Genomic DNA, 21,029 nt, shown 5'->3' with positions numbered 1-21,029 from the left:
GCGTGTTGCCATACGGACGCGTAGTGGGCCCTTCGCTGATTCGAAAAAGGAAGAATTATGGCGTAGCTTGCACTTTGCAACTGCACTTGCAGTGGACATTCTTGAATAGTTCGAAACGGCCAGTATTACGCGCACAGTCGTTCATTTCCTTACGGCGCGGCTGAGGCATGCACCGAGAATCGAAGCCAGGCTAGCAGTTGAGAAGGTGATGCGCATGGGGCTCGATTACGCTATCGCGTTCTATTCTTGAAGGCGAAGCTCAAGCGTCCTCCAAGTGCTTTACGTACATTACAGTACAGTACCCACGTGTTACGAATGTGACTGCAGCGCATGTCAATACGACAGACAGACGAAGACGTGCGCCGACTTCCAACTGAAATTCGTCTTCGTCGGTCTGTCTGCCTGTCTGCGCGTGCGCTCCAGTCACATTTGTCACGGAATACAAACAACTATCCCGTACATACACCTTTCCCCACTTGTTTTTCTTGAACTATCTTTCAAATTCCCGTTTCTTTATTCCTACCTTTCTCTTCTGACTGACTTACTGCTTTCATTCGTCGGCAGGCCGGCTTCGTGCGCACAGAACGCGAAGACTACCTCGTGGAGCCGCTGGAGCCACCGCGGGGACACGGCCCGCAGCCTCATCTCGTTTACAAGCGCTCCGTCACCTCGGGAAATGTCGGTGCTTTTCCCGACGAGTGGCTGTCACGTGCTCAAGACGGACAGCACTCCTCGCCGTTCTGCACCACCAGTGGTAAGTGCCCTAGGCCCTGTAGACAGAGAGGAGCGTAGAGACAGACACGAAAGCTTGATCACGCAGGTCGTACGCGCTGCGTTAGGGTAAAAGGGGCACTGGTAAGGAACGACTTTACGTATGAATTAGCTGTATATGAAAGTTAATTCTACCAAAAAGCAACTGTACACCACCCGAGTTGTACACCCAAGTTTTGACTTATAGTGACAGGCGTACACCACCTGTCACTCTAAGCGATTATACTGAGGGGTCGCGTTTATTCAAATTTCTGTCCACTGTTTCGGTATCACGTTTGAAACCTGTACTCTCTGTACATAGCTGCTCCGGCAATTTAGTTTGCAATTTGTCGGTATTTCTTAGACACCTATAGAAGGTGAACATAGTCATGAGTAGTGTTAAGTGAAATGGAAAGTTAATGGCATTCATGACATTTATTGATTTTTTTTTGGCCATGTTTGCTCATCTTTCAATATGAACCTCGCTGCTACGTCAACAGAAGCAGCTGTTTCGTCAACTTACTGCCAAACGTTCGTAAGAGAACTCACGTACAGCCGGTGATTACATCTCCGAATTTACTCGCCCGCTTTCTCTCTCTCTCGCGCTTTTTCTCCGCTTGAAACGTCTCATTCGCCGTGTATTGCGCACAGACTCCCCAATGCCGAATGTAGTTATATTTTTCCAACAGACGCGCCCTGCCCTCAATCATAAAGGACTGCGTTATCTTTCGTTTTCTTCCTTCTCACCTCGCGCGCGTAACCTGTCCTTTAGCTTTGGCTCTGTAGCGATTCGGACAACCGAGCTCAGAGTAACGAGTGCCCTATTTTTTTTCTTCTTTCTTCCGTCTTCTCCTCTTCCTCCTCAAGGGCTGGTATGTACTGTCCCGGTGCCCAAGCATGCTTTTGTGCATCCGCTGCTCGGGGAAAGAGAACGGCAGCCCGAGCTCTTCTGCATGCGGTCCCGTGGTCGTGTCGCGCAGGAGCTGCGTTGCCCGCCCACAGAGGGTCCCGCGCTGGGCCTCGGGAGCACCATCGACGTCGACGTCGTCGCTCGGTGAGCCTGGAGCGTAACGTGGAGACGCTGCTGGTGGCCGACCGCACCATGGTGGAGTACTACTCCAACGAGACCTACAGACCTACCTGCTCACCGTGCTCAACATGGTGAGTAAAACCCGAGGCTCGGTCGTTCGAGTGATCAACTTTCTTCGCGCAATACCGCAAATAGTGCGGCACACTGCGAGAAAAGACACATACAGATCACATCGACGCGAACTATCAACTGCTTAATGCGGTGGTTAACGTGAGATGCATACAAAGACCAGACGCAGGCGCATCGATGCCCTAGCTACCGACACCATATAGAGCCTTGTTGACTCTGCGCCTGCGTGTAGTTTGCGAGCCTCTTCCCGTCACTGCCACTGGCTAACGAGGGATAGTCACCGCCGTAGACCACCTGACGCGCTACGCTGAGACAACTTCTGGGATTACCGGCTCAGCTTCGGAAGTTGCTCACTTCGTCCTTCACGTCATAACTCTGCGCCAACGGGAATCCACGTATACTGTGTAGCAACCGTGGAAGGGTGTTCTTATCACAACTGTTAAATTAAGTGCTGCGCGCTTGTGGAACTGCCCACAAGACAGCTTCAAGCTACCATCCTCAGACCAACGGTCTCACCGAGAGTTTTCATCGCACCCTTGCTGACTCGATAGCCGTCTACATCCAACAGACCGCAAAACTGGGATACCCTTCTACCATTCTTCACCTTCGCCTACAACACGGCCGTTCTATGCACAACCGGATACTCGCCGTTCTATCTCGTTTATGGACGTTCCCCTACTTCCTTTCTCGATGTTTCCTTCTTCTCCTGCAATGTCAACTCATCTCCGTCTTCTAGCGAAGAATATACATCCCGACTTGCCCAGCGTCGCCAGCGTGCTCGCATCAACACAGAAGCGAGACAACAATACCGGAAGATCATTTATGACACGTCCCATCGCGTCATATTCTTCCGAACTGGTGACGAGGTGTTCCTTTTGACACCTATTCGGGCACCTGGTCTCTGTGACAAGTTCCAGCCAGGCTTCATCGGGCCTTACATAGTTATGGAGCAGACTTCGCCTGTTAATTATCGTGTGACACCACTTGTCGTCCCAGTGGACCGCCGTTGCCGCAGCACCGAGATTGTTCACGTTTCTCGCATGAAGCTCTTCACGCGACGTTCCTCGTCACTTTGACTTGCAGCGGCCTGGATGGCCGCTTCCACGTGAGGGAATATGGTGTGGGCGTTTGTTATGCGCTTATTCCTCAAATCATCATCATTCGTTTGTATCTCCGTCCTCATCGTCGCCGAGTGTCATCATCATCATCGTGCGTTCGCGCGCTCTGCCTCTGGCTGCCTGTTCGCTGCCGAGCGCTCGGGCGTAATAAACGTCGTCCCATCCATTACGTCATAGTATGTATATCTCATGTTCATCACCGCATTAAATAGTTGATAGTTTGCGCTGATGTGATCTGTATGTGTGATTTCTCGCCGTGTCCAGTACGTTTTGCAGTTTTGCGCAAAGAAAGTTGATCATGTTTAACCAACTAGCCCATTGTGAGGTTTTTCTTAAGTACGTGCGAGGGGGTTGGAGGCACGAGTCGGCCAGTCAAAGGCCGCGGTAACCAGTTGCATTCACGTGCTACCGCGCGTCACTGGCAGTCTGCGCGTCGGCGTGGTTTCCCGATGGCTGACGAGGCTATTCGCGGCGAGATCGACCTATAGGTGGCAGCACCGTCACCCCGCTAGTGTGGATACTGGTTTCGTGTGGTGTGTGTAGAAGTGCACGGGGCTTCTGTTTTGACGTCGTGATTTTGTCTTCCGTAACCACAGAAAACTCTTCGTTATCGATGGTGAGGTTTTGTTCGGTGCCACAATGCCGCACATACTACACAGAGCGAGGGATAAGCTTCCATTTCTATCCCACAGACGCGGAACGTCGCCGACTGTGGCTCGTTAGGCTTCGTAACGGCAAGACGCCTAAGTACGCGATGGTGTGCAGCAAGCACTTCGACGACGGTGCATTCTAGCGTTCGCGAACGAGAACGGATGGTGAGTAGTCAGCGATAACTTCGCTAATGTGTGCATTTATATGTTTGTTGCTGCTGTGCACTACGAGCGTGAAGATGGTTGTAGTAAGCGAACGCTCGGGGAAGCTTCCCTGTGCTTTGATTTTCCTACACTTCCGCAGGAAAATTAAGCGAGAATCAATTGAGAAAGAAGAAAATTAATTCATGGAATTTATTCAATGTCATTCATGTACCATCTGCGCTGCGAATGCAAAGTTTGTTTGCGCTTGGCTATGAGTCTGTTTAAACGAGAGTCCCCTAGCCCTTTTGTAGTTCACGCATGTTCCATTGTGTTTACACGGCCGCGAGAACAGTTCTCAGTGTTCCGCAGAGCAAGTACGTGCACCGAAACGCGGTAAGTGTGTATCCATAATCTGGTGCATAGTAAAGGGTATCGTTTTATGAGCCCTCACTCGCCACGTAAGCGATGAAAATGTGCGAGCGATTTTATCGCCACTGCTGATCTTGATGAATATATTTTTCTCGCTCGCTCTCTTTTTTTTAAGGGTTTTCGCGGAAGAGATTGAGGCCTGACGCACTTCCGACACTGAACTTGCCAAAGCGCAAATTTGACAGGCATAAGCTACCTCGCAAGTACACGGGTGTCTTTGTATACATTTCGCCACAAGTTATAATTGCGCAAGGCAACTCAGTTTTGCGATTTCCGTGTCATTCCATTTTCTGTTCTGTTTAGGGGACAATTTAAGTACCGAAGTGTCAGACGTGACTTGACAGAAATATTTCTCTGCAGTGGGACCAGGACCGTACACAACTAAAGCTCGTCGCATAACCTATAAACGACAGTCCCGAAGTTATACACCTAACCACAACGCGCAAGTGCATGAGAGCCTTTTTTTTAACCACCGAGCCGCTAAAAGGCTATATTCACATGAGATTTAATAGTTCTCATCTTTAGGACAACGCCAAGTGCACTTTGCAATGCGCTTGAACCACAGAGCGGGACCTACACTGATATGACTCTCGTGAACGGATGGTACGACGACCACACACAGCACTCTCGACAAGTGCACTCACTGATCTTATTACAGTACATATACAGCCGATCAAGGCCAAATGCTTCTTTACATCGTGTTAGGCATACGTACGAGCGGTTAAAGTTGCACCAACGCAACGGAACAAACCGCCTTTTGAGGCCCTGCATGACGTACGCGCACATGCAAACACAACGCGGCTAGCAGACGACGCATGGAGCAATCCACACTAGGCGCGCTTCAGCCAGTAGCCGCCAGGCGGCGACTCCGCTCGATCTCGCGGCCAATAGGCCGGTGGCAGTTCAACTTATTCGACAAGACAAGCAGTTGAGGAGGCCACGGGCACGAAAAACCCGAAGTTCGCGAATGAAGCCTCACTTTAAAGGCACGCGTAAAGGCGAGACTAGCCGAGTTTTCGCAATAATATGAGATATAGCCGCATTCACCGTCGATCGCTTTCAATGGTGTACTTGTCGGCACGTGAGCTGACAACCTTAAAAAGTTCGATAGGCGTTACACTCTTGCAACACAAGAAGGCGAAAGTCTTGCTGCGCTCACGTAAGACAAAGTGAGCCGCAATGAGCAGTGCATAAAATAAAGACACCTAAGGTTTTCGCCTTAATATTGCATTACTGGATTGATAGTCTCGAATCTGTGTGGTGGGTTGCGAGAGGTGCCTTACGTTAAAGGACTCCGCGTTCTCTACGGCTACGGCAATGCGTGGCTACGGCAATGGCTACGGCAATGCGCCAGTGTACATGTATACTCATCCTCTACAAATTTGAAATAAATGCGCGATATTCGATTACGGCGTTCCCCGAAGGCAAAGCGTTACTTTTGAAAACTCTTACCCCGTTTATCACGCAGCAGCGTGTACTGGTTGTGCTGCACTTTCAGTCCGCCTCTATCTATCGCTCGGCACGCTCGCAAGTAATTCCGTAGAGGAAAGTTAATGAGAGAATTCTCTAGACCTGGCAGGCCGTACTTCATATCCGGGAGAGACAGTCTGAAGCAGATATCTTTTATACTATCCCGTCTGGCGCTAACATAACGGTCGTTTGCGCGCTGCTAGCTATCCCGAGTGTTCGCGCCGAGGAAGGGAGATTATTTTTCACCGTACAGGCATTTCTTCTCTCTCTTTTTTTCTCTCTCTCTCTTGCCCGAGTATCATCTTCATAGTGTGTTTTTTTTTCTTTAGACTTCCCTCTGCGCCCTTGATGTGCGTCCTCTGCCCGATCTCCCTCGGTGTTCAATCTAACAAGAACGCGGGAACCCCTCGATCACAACACCGCGTTATGAGATAGCCGAGACGGCACCACACCAACGTTCTACCGGCGGTATATAGAACGAAACTCACTGAACGCCACAGTGCCTTTCGCGGTGACGCATTTGCTGGGGCGTTTTCTTTCTCCCGGGGAAAGGAAGGAAGGATGAGCGAATTAAGCTCGCGTCGCTTCCTTTTCTTTTTCCTTCTTCGAAAAGCGCGAAGGCAATAAACGCTTTATGTGTAGCTTCGTAGTCACGTGGCGATTTTCTCTCTACGCCTCCGAGCAAATCGCGGAGGCCCTGGGGAAAGTCAAGAGTTGATCGCTAACCTCCTCGGGAGGCAATTTTTTTGTAACCGGATTTATTCCTCGAGGGAGACCGGAGGCGGACGCAATAACGCTAAAAGGTGCAGCCAAACTCGCTCAGAGCGTTCACCGTATAGCCTTCCCTGCCTTGATCTCTCGCTTCCCCTGCCGAAGGAAGACAAAGCAGGGAACGTCCAAAAACTTCGGCAATCCCTGCGTCCCATGGTGGCTGTAAGGCTGGCATCGGAATCACGACGTAGTTCCGTGCAGTGGACTGAAAGCATCAGTGCCCCTCCGTTTTTTCGCGCGTATCACTCGCCATCCTGGGGCATACCGCGGGTCAAATTTTTTTGCCTCTTGCGCCTGGCGCTTTTATCTAATTTCACGCTGTTCAGCAACTGCGCTATTGTTATGCTTAGCAAGGAAAATAATTCCTAGCTAGTAGCTGCTCGTTCTTCAGCGATCGGTACGGAGATGTTGGCGAAACGGACGTCTCAATATGTAGCGCGAAGCTGCTCTCAATTGCGGCGTTGGTGTGAGTGCATTAAGGCGTGTTTGTGGCAATTACGACACATTCAAATGTCATAAGTACTATGGCCTAATTTGAAGGAAACGATGAACGGGCCAAAATAGTTTGTTATTCGTAACAGAACGTAGTGCGATACGCCAGAGTTATACAAGTGGGAACCCAGAACTCTAAAGTAAGTTTTGGAAGTGGTTCCTGTGTCAAATAGTATTGTGTAACTGTGTAACAAAGCCTAATAGGTTGTTACATACATTGTATAAGTTAAACGTTATACGGTACATAAAGAAACTAAATCAGCCATTTGTTTTTGTGAATTTAAATAAAATTTGCAAGAAATATTGGTGCGATGGGTTATCCCCCCCCCCCCCCCGAAAAAGATTTCTGGCTACGCCCCTGCTTTCACTGTTTTCTTTTTTTTTGTAGGGAGCAGTGGAGATTACCTCACTTGGCTGGCAGGTGTAGCTGCCTAAGCGGGAGCCATCCTCCCTTGTTACGTGCCAGTGTATGGCCCGAATGTCTTAAGCAGAGTCGGTGCTCATTGTCCGTGACGCTCAGCTTCCATAGTGAAACGAGAAGGCTGATGATGTTACCCAGAGTAAGCCGACTGGCTCGCGCTCGTCAAGAGAGATTAATGTATTGAAAGAAGAGATAGATAGATAACGGCATCGTGAGGTGACAGGTGGAGAGACGAGATGAGCGTAATAACGGCGACAGCGCTGCCTGCAAATAGCCAGCCGCAGTAGTGGCCGTGCGGCCTCTTCTCGTAACTGGATAAGCTTGGAGCGAGCGGTCTTTTCGAATTAAAGCGCCGGCGCTGGCACTGTTCGGCGACAGTACCCGACCCTAGTGCAGCTTCCCTAATTAACCTCCGCAGAGTCCACATTTGTCCGCGCTGTGGTCCCGTACTGCGCATGCGCTTATCCTCTGCGTCTTGTCTCTAATTGGCCCTGTTGTTCTCGCGTAAAACGAGCGCCTTCCGCGCGGCCTTGGTCTTGTGCCTCGCCTCGCTTTTCCTCTATAAGGTCAATGCGTGGCGATCTTAGTCTTCTACAAATTACGTGTGGTAGTTCTAAAGACAGAAGGGAGAAGCATAGTGACGAATGCTTTTGTTTCGTTATAATTTGTTCTCGCATCTTTCTACGAAACTTACGAAGGTGGCGCCATCAGGGGCGGCGCCAGGATTTTTTTACTGGGGGGGCACCCACGACAAGTGGGTTCCTTCAGGGGGGCAGGGAGGCTGGGAACATATGCATTGTATTTTGAGTATGCTTGCTCTTGGGGGGGCAAAGGGGGGGCAGGCAGAAATTTTGGGGGGGCTGGAGCCCCCCCATACCCCCCTTTGGCGCCGCCCCTGGGCGCCATTGCTGTCAACTGCGAATGTCTGCAAGGAAAAATTATCGCAGCTACCGCTTGTGTCACGCCGATCGGCTAAAACCACTTTAACGCACTGTTTTGTTGTATATACACGTATGCATTTCATGTCTATTTTAAGATATGGTTCGCCTGTAATGCCACGCTGCATAAAGTTGAAATGAAATTACATACAAGTGTGTAGGACACTTTCATGCAGGCAATGGCAAATTGATTTATTAAATGCGTTCCCCATGAGCCATCGCTCCTAAGTGTGTAGGACACTTTCATGCAGGCAGTGGCGAATTGATTTATTAAATGCGTTCCCCATGAGTCATCGCTCAACCTCGTAGTATTTAGCTAGACCACACCGCTAAATTTACGCTTCTAAATACACTTTCGCGTACTGTATATTTTTGTCCCAGCCCATGTCCAGAATAAATGGCACGGCGTCGGCCATATGAGCAGGAGCTGGGCACCTCGGTAATGCTGAAGATTATCACTACATAACTAACGCCAGTTACAAATGATGGCCAATGTACGTGCGAGATACCCGAACAGTATTATTAGGCGTATCCCACGACGCATCACAGACTTTGGCCCGGTGATGAAATTTGGGCCTCGGCTGCGGATGCGCATGGGTCCTAAACCCGCTGCTGCTGGTAATCGACCGTTAAAAATGGCTAAAAATATCCCTGGGCACGAAGCCTGGTTTACCTTATAGACGTGAAACGGTTATAGGCGAGTAGCCTGAACGATTCAATTTCCCGTCGATATCTCACGGTCATAAATGACCTCGTAAGAGGCACCTCTATACTGTGGCCATTCCCTCAACGGGGCCATTTCAAGCACCTGATGTCGGGGGAAACGCGCTTAGGTTGCGAGTGGCGCCGTGTCGAAGCGTTGTGATCACCTAGTGGCCGAGCATCGTATGACCGGGAGCGTGCTTGTACAAGTTTTATGGGTAGATTTCCGGCGGCAGCTCTATTTTGCCTCCCATCTATATACTATATGTGATGCTAAATCTACACAGAGCGTGCACAGAAGCCCACGTCAGGAAAAAAAAAAAAAAAGAAAAGAACCCTCTATGAAGACCTCTTCGAGATTCGAGCAGCTGAGCACTGCAATTTCCCCGCACGGAGTGTGTTGGAATCACGGTGGTACTGTATTTCGAACCAGCTGGTACCTCGAGCGTCCCAGATGGATGCCCAGCCACAGCTTCCTAGAGCGAAGCCCAACGTTCTCCTGGCACTCTTTTATCGTAACAGAAGGTTACGATAAGCAAGAAAGGATTAACATATGCGTGGCGTAAGGACGTTTGTCAGCAGCATACATAAACGCGAAGTGCCTGCATGATTATACGAAGTTTGCTTAGTATAGAGGAAATTTGCCTAGTATAGGAAAGATGCTACGGGCTGCTTCGGACCAGAGAACTAAAGCCGCGTCGTACCGGCGTGTGGGAAGAAGAGGAAGAGGACGAAGTACAGCTATGGCGTGATGTTTGTGTTGGAAATACAGTGTTCCTCTCTGTTGTTTTAACGTCTGTGATTTCAACGTCGAAGTACTCGTGTTCTCTTTCTCTCTCTGTGTACGCTTAAGCAGCGTTGGATTGCCTTTTAATAACTGTTTATACAATGTATTTATTTAAATAAATATTGTATCCACCCACCCTATCTGCCGTGTGGCAGCTTCTATGGGATTTGCCGGCGTTATAATTTATATGCGCGAAATTTGGCTAAGAGTTCACCGTTTGCTCTTTTTCGTACGTAAGCCCGCTATACGTTTAGACCGGGCCGGGGAACTTTATTTCGTTTTCTTTTTCTACCCCAACATATCTTATGTATAACATGCCTGTCCAAATATCTGCAAGTATTAAAATTATCGCGAAGTACCCTCAAAATGCTAGCAATACACACGGCCTCTCTCAGCCAACTACCATTATGAAGTCAAATAGAGCGATACTTTTACATTTTTTTCGCTCTCTAGAGGCTGGCAAGCCGTTTAATTAAATTGAATTACATTGTGGTAGGTATAGATGTTTTACTGAGGCTGTTTGCCTGGCCATATAAGGGCCTGCAACTGCTCCACCTGTGCGTCTCGTTCGCTGTTCGGAAATATTCTACCGAATTTCGAACTCAGCATTAGATTGCGGTGTTCCCCTCGTGGACGCGTCCAATTTCATTTCCTTCGCGTTATTTATTCTTATTTATGTTTTGTGCGTGTGTTTAGAAGAGCCTGGAGACATTTTTGCGATGAGCGGGAGCTGGGATGTGCAACGTGCTGATTTCCTGCGCATTCTATTCGGGCGCGCGTGCATCGGCACGCCGCTGTTTTCCGCCTGCTTTCTGTCCGATACAGACTTTCACTGCCATCGCTTTTCGACTGCGCCAGCAAATTGAATTTGCTGGCTCTAAACGCGCTTGGCGAGAAGACATCGACGTTTGGAACAACTTTCTTCCATTTACTGCGGGGGGCTCGAGAGGAAAAGATTGTGGGGGGAGCGGAATGGGAGAGAAGGGGGGGTCAATTTAATTTGGAGCTCTATTTCCGACGCTTATGTGACTTCATCCTTTTCTGGAATGTTGTTAGGTGCGCCGCTCGTTCAGAGTAGGTCTAGGGCAATGCACGGTTTTTGTAAGCCTTCGTGGAGTGGTAGACTCGCTGCACGCGTGCAACTGCGGCCATGTAATATGTGCAGAATAACGTTTTTGCCATATAGAGACGAGTACATAATGTGTCATACTCGTTTTGGGATACCCGTGACAGTGCAAGCCTCCAGTGTGTGTTCGGTTATGTGTTGGGTGCGCGTAATTCAGTGCGGCCCAAGTTTGTGTTTTGTCTCTGGGCTTTGTAAAATCTGGAATGACTTCGGCTCTGCTTTTGTAAGCAATGAAAGCGGATGAACATGTCGGAGAGCGAGATTTGCGTGCACGTCACCGTCTTTGTCGAGAATTCGGCATTGAAAGCTCTCGCTTCTGCGTTTTGGGGCCACGGCGACCGTTGTGTTATCTGTAGCATCGCACAACGCGTCTGTGCATAGAAAAATTAGGGCAGCTTCGCGTTGATGTTGCCAAGCCTGAAGGAATAGCGGAGCTGGACGGCCTTCATTAGCATACCAGCCAAGCCTAGCCTAGAGACAGCCAGTTAAGCCTTGATATAGCCACATGAGCACAGAGAGGGGCAGTTAAGCCTGGAAAAGCCAAGTTGAGCCTATAGGAAAGCCAAGTTGGGGCTCGCTCTCTATCTCTTTATTTTTCTCTCATTTTTTAATTTTTTTCTTTCTCTCTGTTTCTCTCTCTTTTGTTCTTTCTTTCTCGTTTTCTCACCCTTAGTAACACAGTCATATGGATTCCATAAATGCTTGTTCATCTAGCGTGCTTGGATAGCCGGGTGGTTACGATGCTTGCTTTCGGACCGTGGGTACCCGGGTTCGGGGCCCGCCTCGCCAAGCAATTTTATTGTGCTTTATTTCTTCTCCTCCTCCTTTCCTTCCTCCAACGCGTTGCTAGGCGACGCATGGTGACGTCAGCGCTCGGCGAGGTTTTTTATTCGCACACCGAACGGCCTAAACCTCCGGCTTAATCAGCTTCGCTGTTAAGATTCACATTCGCATCCGCGCTCGCTTCAGTATAACAAACATCAAGCGGTGCCACGTCTTATGCTTCGGCTTCGACCGACTATATCTTTACTTATTTATTTTTTCGCAACGAACGAGGAACAACCGACGAACCACTTTCCCTTTCGAGTGTCATCTTCGCACACAAATGGCAAGAAATATGCGCTTTTATGATGATAAAAAAACAATATTTCTCCCCCCCCCCCCGCACACACACACACACACGCGCCTCATTGGTCGGCGGCAATGCACTTGCCCAAGGGAATGTTTGACAAGACGCGGCAGCGGTTACATCTCATCGCTTCAAGGGATTGCAAAATCCACGCGCTGCAACAGGATCCCAAGAGTTTCAAGATATTGACATCCTTGAGCTGGAGTGTTTCTCACCGTCTCGCTGGAGTGTTTGTGTGCGGAAGAGCTCGATTGCTTCAAACGGAATTTTTCCAAGCCCAAAGGGACGTCTTTGATGTGGCAACCATCTATGCGGCCGCCTTTGATTAAGAAAACCAGTCCTTATATATATATATATATATATATATATATATATATATATATATATATATATATATATATATATATATATATATATATATATATATCTTTAATACGAATTTCACAAGCAGTTTCTTTGGTTCGGTTGGTTGGTTAGTCTACGGGGTTTACAAAGTGACTCAGGCTATAGAGCCGCCGTAGTGGAGGCCTCCAGGTAATTTCGACCGCCTGAGGTTATTTAACGTGCACTGACGTCAGGAATTTCGCCTTCTTCGAAATGCGACCGCTGTGGCAGGCATCGAGCCCGCGTCTTTCGGGTTACCAGCCGAGCACCGTAACCACTGAGCCACATCGGCGGTGCATTTTTTAACCATTGAAGCTGTTCAGCAAATCGTTCCTTGTGAGTCGATCCAGAAAACTATCATCATCATAAAAGGGTATGTGCTACAGAAATTGGGTAAATCCCACTACTCACCGCTGGTCTACTAAAATTACACCATCTCCCACTAAAGGGAACCATGTGGGGCAGCGAAGCAGCGCATGGGTCGACTTAAAATTCCATTCATCACAGGCACCTTGCCCGATGTTAACGCGTCTTTGCAAGTGGAGCACACCATGAATTCACTGTAGTTGCTGTTGCTGTTACTCGTCCCGAACTCTTGTTGGAGCACGCCACACGGGTTCATCGTGTGTCTGCAGAATCTGGTTCCCCGACGCCATCACGTGATTGCTGAGAGAGTGTAAGGGGGAAAGGCCACAGCGTCTTACCCACCCCCTTACACAGGCCCGAACGCGCTAGCGCGTGCCAGCACACATGGTTTTGTCTGCGTTACGGCAAGCTAGGACAGCATACGGCAGCCCAGGCCCCTAAAGTGCTCTGCACGTATCATCATCAAGGCGGTCGAAGAACAAGAGGAAGAAGACTTCTCCTTGGCGCGAGCGCGCGCTCAGATGGCTATGCTAGGTGGTAGAAAGCGGACGGTCGCCAAGGTGGTGGCGGTGATGAAAAACATTTATTTAGACTATGTACAAGTGAGAGATAGGGGCGGCCTTAAGGGCCGACCCTGTACGAACTCTAGGAGGAGTCCCTAGTCCGGGACCCCTGTGGCTTCCGAGGCGGCACGCGCCCTGGCCACGAGGGCTCTTTGGCCCTCCAAGGCCGAGCAGCTGAGCCGGACACAGCCCCGAGCAAAAGCTGCTTCGCATCTAAAAAAGAAGGCAACAGTTAGCCCAACAAGTGGCTGCGAAGAAACGGGTATGTTCCACAGAAATTGGGTAAATCCAACTACTCTCCACTACTCCACTAAAAATGAAGAAGACAACGGTTAGCCCAACAAATGGCTGCGAAGCGACGGCGATGAGCCGAAGACCCCGAGTACGAGAGAATACTACGGAACGGGAAAGGCAACGGCGGCTGCGAGAAGTCCTCGGAGCGATGGAAGGCCTACGCCAACGATGACATGCCCGTAGATCTTTGAGAGGTGCGAGTGGCTAGGTTTCATCGCGAGTTTCTGTCTCTGGAGTTTGGATAACCGTGTCGTGCCTGTGGTTGTCTGTGGTTTAAGTAGAACCTCTCTGCGCTAAGAATCAACATAGAAACAACCTAGCATCACCTAGCTAAAGCCTAGCAACAACCTAGAAGCAACGTAGAAGCTACATCACCTAAGGCCCATAAACAACCTAGAAGCAGCCAGATAAGTCTTCAGAATCGTCCGGTTTCGCTGTTTCAAGCCCTGCGCTGCTTAGTGCAAGCTTCGCCCAATTTCTGTGTTCATGGGATAAGAAACATTATCAGGGCTAAAATTAGGAGTGCGGTGGAACCACTAGTGAAGTAAACTAAGATATCAAATGCTATATAACTGTGTATGTAAGACAAAATGTGTAAAAGACAAATTGAATTTGAAAGAAATACCGATCAGAAAATAGTTACGGACCGGCTGACATTGCCCAATCGTTGGCTAGTGTGGCTAATGTGGTCTCAAAACAACCGGCGACGTCAACCTTGACTATTTGCTCCGCTTACGCTTGCCAACAGTTGACGTGAGGTCAGCCACAACGCTTTGTCGACCATTGCTAGCAGTGTATTTTACGAAGTCATTTCGCATCATGATGGTCGACAACGCCTTGTTTGATGAATGTGTTCGCGAGGAGACCTTTCAACACATTTTCTATTAGTGTCCTCGCTATAAAGACTCTCGCATGCAATCGAACTATAGCTCGCTTTGATTAAGACCGTCGTCGTCGGAAGCCATTTTTGGATGTCGACACCATGTATAAGTCAGTGCAGCTCAGGGCGACGAAAACACTATTGCGGTTATTTTTTTTTTGTTAAAAGAATAACATGCATTCACAAGCGGCTGTAGCCTGAATTGGTATTTGTTGTCACAGACAAGTGGTTTTGCATAGTGACAGTCTTCGGCATTGGTGACAGACCGCGATGGCGTGTCTCTGCTTCCTTTGTTTCTATTTACGCGATAACGTTAAAGAGCGAGTTTCGCAGAAATTCCGGTGTCGGCGTCGGTGACGACGTCGTTGGTTATGAGCGAAAAATCATCTTGTCCGTGACCGAAAAATCGCGAGAGATGCGAATAAAACAAATAATAAAAGAAAACGCCAGGCCTGCACGGAAAGCGCAGCACAGTCACAGCGACAGCGGGAAGAGCGGCATTTCTAGAGTCCGTTGTAAACTCTCTTGGCGCTACTAATACAAGAACACTTGCAAGGTACCCACTACGCCATAAATCATAATGAAGTTGGGAAGCGCCCACTACGCCATTATCTTCATTCTACGGAGAAGCGAGGTAGCCACTACACATCTGTAAGACTTATGTGCACTTTGTTGATGCGCCGGCTGATGACGATGAAGAATTATGGCGGAGCACTTTGTAATGGGTTGGAAGCTTTAAACGACCCACTAGTTACGTAATTCGCATTGTGTGACGGCCGGTCGCTATTCCACTCTCCCACTCCGCTGTATAACATGTTTACGTGAGAAAGAGAGAGAGAGGGAAAGAACTGTATTGAGACCCTAAGGAAATGGATCATGGGGGCCTTATGGGCTTCCTTGGCAACCAACAGAAGTGCACTTGCCAGGTACCCACTACGCCATCTTTTGTCATTCTGCGGAGAACGGCGGTAGCCGCTAAACACCTGTGAGGCATTATGTGCACTTTGTTGATGCTGTGTCTGATGACGGTGAAGAATTATGGGAGAGCCCTTTGTAATGGATTGCAAGCATTCAACAACCCACTCGTTGCGCGCTTTGCATTATGTGACGCCTGGTTACAGAATTCGCGTTGTGTGACGCCTGGTTGTTATTTTACTCTTCTACCACGCTATATTGCCCCGCCAAGGTGCTCTAGTGGTTATGGCACTCGACTGCTGACCCGAAGGTCGCGGGATCGAATTTCGGCCGCGGCGGCTGCATTTTCGATGGAGGCGAAAATGTTTGAGGCCCGTCTACTTAGATTTAGGTGCCCGTTAAAGAACCCCAGGTGGTCCAAATTTCCGGAGCCCTAAACTACGGCGTCCCTCATAATCACATCGTGGTTTTGGGACGTTAAACCCCAGATATTATTATTATATTACCACGCTATATTACATACGTCAATGTGGTTCCTTCCCGACATGAAGCCTGTATAGGGTCTTTTTGCAAAGGAGCTTGAAGCAGCGGCATGGCTCTGTGGTAGAGTACTGGGCTGCCACGCAGAGGGCCTAGGTTCGAACCCCGCTCCATCCTGGGTATTTTTTTTATTATTTCGTTCTTATTTTCTTATTTCGCGCGTTAGCGGTTACGGACACCGGCGGTGGTGGCGGCGGACAACTACCGCGCCAAAAACGACCGTTGTTGTGATCTCATAACAGCTTTCGCTGTAAAACTTCGGTTCGAGTGAGAATCGAACCCAGGCTGTCGGCGTGGCAAGCAGGTGTTCTACCACATAGCCACGCTCTTTCTTGAAACAGATACACACAAAAAAAGAAAAACACTATATGAATGTCATGTAGTGGAAGTAGTCTCCTGAACGCATGTAGTATTGCGTGGCTGAAGCGTAGAATCACGCCAGGCGTCGAAACATGGGAATTGCTCAACAAGTGGGTGCTTTAAAGGCCCACCCATTACAAAGTGCTCAGACATATTTTATCATCATCATCAGCAGAAGCGGCAACAAAGTGAACAGCTGCGTAGAATCGCGTTTTGCGTTACGGACTCGTAGGAATAATTGTGGCGTAGTGGGCTCTTAAAAACTTTACTTGCAGTAGGCATTCTAGGATACTTTGAGACGGCCAATGTTACGCGCACAGTCGTTCGTTTCCTTACGGCACGGTTGGGGCATGCACTGAGAACCGAAGCCAGGCTAGCAATTGAGAAGATGATGCGCACGGGGCCTGCATGATTAAGCTATCGCGTTCTATTCTTGCAGACGAAGTTCAAGTGTCCTCCAATTTTTTTTTCTCTCTCTGTACGCTTTTATCTTTCAGCTGCCTTTTAACTCGTACCCCAGTGCAGATAAGATATTGTGTGTTTTCTTCCTATTGACCCTTCCCATAATATCTCTCAACTCTCACAGGGACAGACTTTTTCGTTATCTTCTGTTTCATCTGGGCCAACGTTTTCAGTTCTGCATGCTGACTATACGACAGTCGTTGACTGGTAATGACTGTGCCCTTGCTCTGTGAACAAAGTTCTCCTTGCAGGCACAGCTGCACGCGTGGATACCAGAATTGCGCTAGCACACTTCTCAGTAAGTGAACAACTAAACAGGAAATTGTGGACCAAGCGGATTGTGCGCGCCACAAATGCGATTAGCGACCAACGAGAATTACATTTGCATTTCATGAGACGTTAATAATACCTTTTTTTTTTTTCTTTGCAGCCTTTTCAATGTTTTCCGCGCTAACTTCTGCGTTGTCATTTTCCCCATTGCTGCCTAAGCGCACGTAAAGCCACTCGCTCTGTTAAAATGACATTAGGCTGCAGCCATCTATTGACAGAAAATTGTGGCGCCATTTGCTCATATGCACGCAATATGTAAGGCACTTTGCATTGATAACACCTACCTGCGTCTCTTGTGACGGGAATGGTTAGTTTCAGCGGAGGAAGTGAGGCTCAGAAAATAGACATCGACTTTTTTTTAACCTCATCTTTGTTGTAGCGAAATGTGCAATGTTTCTGGGACAAAAAATTTGCGTTGTCCGATAAATTGCAAGGTGTCATGCTGCCAGTGGAGTGCGTTTTAGGACTGTCAGCATTACGAAAACTGTGCTTCATGCAAGATATTATACAGGTTATCTTCCATCGCGCCAAACAGATATCCACATTTCGTGTCTGTTCATCGTTGCTAAGATTCGGTGTTGCTAAGCTAGAATTTCATTTCCCTTTTCTAATTTCAACGCGACGACGTTTAATCTCAATCACAGCGCAAAGGTCATCGAGAAATTGCTTCGCTTAGAGCAGTATCTTGTTAGTAGGGCCGCCACAGCCCGTAGCGGTGCTGGAATGCGCATATCATGAGATATGTATTTCGCATGCTGTCTGAGGCATCGAAGAGGTAGGTCCTGTGGACTTAAGTGTCTTTATGTATGTCTTTTTACGAGCAGGTGTCCACGCTGTTCCATGACGCAAGCATAGGCAACGCCATCAACGTGGTACTGGTCCGCATGATTCTCCTAGAGCCAGAAGCTGCCCAGGTAAGCGCGACAGTAGTTAGCTACCGGGCGAAGTTGTGCAGTTTACGGCCACGGCTTCTCTGAAACGGGCATCTTATGGCGCGATATATCGCGTGATTGCTAAGAACAACGTTCATTTTAACAGGATGGTTTTTTTTATGCCGGGGTTCAAGAAGAATTGACGCATATGTCATTTCCGTCACGGAAATGACGTCAATAGAAGGGCACGAGCGCAGCTCAGAAGGAAATTAAGAAAAAAAGTTTGAATTAACAGACCTAGGAATCGAACCTCCGACTCTGCGCCTTTCAGTTGCATGTTATGAACGATTTCACCGCCACAGTGTTCAGTTCGATGGATTATGGTGATGGCACAAAGATCGCTCGTATTTAGACTCAGTAGCAGTGCCCGCCTCGCTTTGCGAGCCTGCGGCGCGTAGGGCCATGGTCCAAGGATAATTTTTTCTGAAAATGGTCTCCGGTCTAGTTCGTTTCAGACGAGACGTAAGGCTGCAATGACAGGTACGTTGCGCAGTCGTTCTTCTTATCAGTTGCCTTTTTCTTATCGCAGGAAGAACCGTTGCCGTCGTCCGAGGAGCTGGACCAGTTGCGAGTGGACGAGTCGGCGGACGGGACGCTGAAAAGCTTCTGCCGTTGGCAGCGGTTCGTCAACCCGTCGGACGAGAGCCATCCTAACCACCACGACTTGGCCATACTCGTCACAAGGTCTCCTCATTCCCGTCTTGACTTACTTCGCAGTGGGGAAAGAGGGAGACATTTCATTTTGCAAGCTGCGCTCGTTACGAGTTACGGGATTTCAGGTGTGGCGGCGGCGGCGTTGTACGCGAAAGAAACCGGCACCGGCGAGCTCACAGAGATGCGGCCCTCGAAGGTGTGCCGGCCACATGCGTATCTGTATGTGCCGTTTTGCAATAATTAATGCTCTCTCGATCGTGAGCTCGTCGGCTGTCAGTCGTTTCTGATATGGCAATCTGATCTTTTATCGAGGTCACTTGTCATTTCCCGTTGACACATTTCATTGTTGCCTGGATATGAACGCCGTCGTTGTTGCCTGTAGCAACCAAAGTTTTGTGGTGCTAAGTACGTGATTGAAGGTCCAATTGCCGGCATGGAAGAAGGGAAAAGTTAGGAGGGAGGACTGCGCAGTGAGAAAGAAAGAAAGAAAGAAAGAAAGAAAGAAAGAGAATAATAATAATAATAATATCCGGGGTTTAACGTCAGAAAGAAAGGAAAGTAATACGTCAGTCACGCACATGCCGAGCTTCGCTTGGCCCCATTTTCCCGATAGGGGAAGGGCTCCCGAATTTTTAAAATATATGTAGTTATGTTTATTCTATTATAAGGCTTTGACGGGGGCTAGTTGGTATGGCATCGTACCTTTGCTGCACTGAACTGTTACACCAGGACAAAAAAACTGAACATGTGCCTCTGGTCCTTCCGCTCCTTGTCCTGGTGCAACAGTTAAGCGCAGCAGGAGTTTATGCTACGTATCTTTGTGGGCGTGATGAGGGCGTGAGCCGCGAGGAAGGGAGGAAAACAGACCACCCTGGGGAACCCGTGGTCGCTAATTGCTAATTACGTACGCCTGTGAATGGAACGTGTGGACGGAACGTGTCCGGGTCGCGAGTTTCGCGGGAAGGCTTAGTTTTCTCCACGCATAGACTATAGGTGTGTAGCTTGGAGTTCGCTGGTACGGCGTTTACAGACTCGACGAAGTTCATGTCCTATCAATCAATTTCAGGCCACGTTGAGGCTCCTAATGAATACTACCATTAAATAATTAATATTAAAAGTTAGCTACCGTATGTTCAGAGTATAACTTGAGATCAAACTTGGTTGACAAGCTCTTCGGGAGTGAAGGATTAAAATATTTGCGATTGAAACTTTATCTGTCACCTTTAATTAATTACTTTTTATTATTAAAGCAATATATAGCGCTGAAATTACGATTCGACCAAGAGGGTTCGAGAAACGTGGTGTTTGCGGACATACAAGGCGCGTCCGCCTTTTTTTCTGTCTTGGAATTCGCGGGTGCAATTATTTAGGCGCGAGTGTTTGAATCTTCCGGTAAGTGCTTTCGTTATCCTTGCAAGACGTATGCCTTCATTAAATGGCCGATTAAGAACTACGCGTGTTGTTCCCACGCTGTCAAGCCTGTTATTGTTCATAAAAAAACATCTCTTTAATTAATTAATTATTTACTTAATGAAGCGAATCGTGGTACGGGATCGAGCTGCGTGTAAGTAGATAGGCATTTAATCCTGCACACTCGAGAGAGTTCGCGAAGCTGACGCCAAGTGCTCACCCTTTTACAGGTTCAACATGTGCGCTCCAGGTCTGGAGCTGTGCTCGACGTTAGGCCTGGCCGAGGTGGCCGGCATGTGCCAACCGCAGCGCAGCTGCAACGTCAACCAGGACTCCGGGCTCACGCTCGCCTACACCATCGCGCACGAGATCGGACACAAGTGAGTCGGTGGGAATGTTCTCCTGTGTCTCGTGGTTTGTCTGTGGGATAAACGTGCAGCTCTCAGTCAGCTTTTCTTTTTTTTTGTTTCTATCATTGAAATCTAGAAGAATTCTTGTGTTCGTATCAATTTATCTCTCTTTTCGTATTGTTGTTTTTGTTCAGCGTTGCATTCTGTAATCATCACCCTTATGACGTCAATACCACGTGTTACTGAAATTGGCGTGACCTATAGCCAAGAATGTAACGCTGAATCTTTGTTTTGATATCCTTGCACAACGGCGTGTTTTTTCGGCGACATAAACTGTTTATTTGTTCAGTTGTTTGAGTTAGTCCTTATTGTGCTTATCGGATACTTCCATACCGAACTTTTCGTCGTCCTTTGAAAGTGTATAGCAAGTGCGTGGCTTATACCAAGTTACTTTACTTGCACAACGTGAGAAGCGTGGCTGATGCAAGATCCGAGCAGCATTT

The 21,029-nt window shown here is 48.4% G+C and overlaps 1 protein-coding gene across 1 annotated transcript in view; it reads left to right on the top strand.

Moving 5' to 3' along the window:
- Nucleotides 1-562: 562 nt before the first annotated feature.
- Nucleotides 563-21,029, top strand: part of LOC119388380 (A disintegrin and metalloproteinase with thrombospondin motifs 7-like) — a 79,532-nt gene continuing 59,065 nt past the window's right edge. The window contains 5 exon segments of the mRNA XM_037656085.2: nucleotides 563-754; nucleotides 1,731-1,911; nucleotides 18,005-18,094; nucleotides 18,642-18,796; nucleotides 20,407-20,556. Of these exon segments, the coding sequence (XP_037512013.1) occupies nucleotides 1,909-1,911; nucleotides 18,005-18,094; nucleotides 18,642-18,796; nucleotides 20,407-20,556 (398 nt within the window). The 5' untranslated portion in view covers nucleotides 563-754; nucleotides 1,731-1,908.

Source organism: Rhipicephalus sanguineus, chromosome 3, assembly GCF_013339695.2.
Source record: "Rhipicephalus sanguineus isolate Rsan-2018 chromosome 3, BIME_Rsan_1.4, whole genome shotgun sequence".
Classification (NCBI taxonomy): domain Eukaryota; kingdom Metazoa; phylum Arthropoda; class Arachnida; order Ixodida; family Ixodidae; genus Rhipicephalus; species Rhipicephalus sanguineus.
Note: the sequence above shows the minus strand (reverse complement) of the source record. Positions and strands in the feature narration are given on the sequence as shown.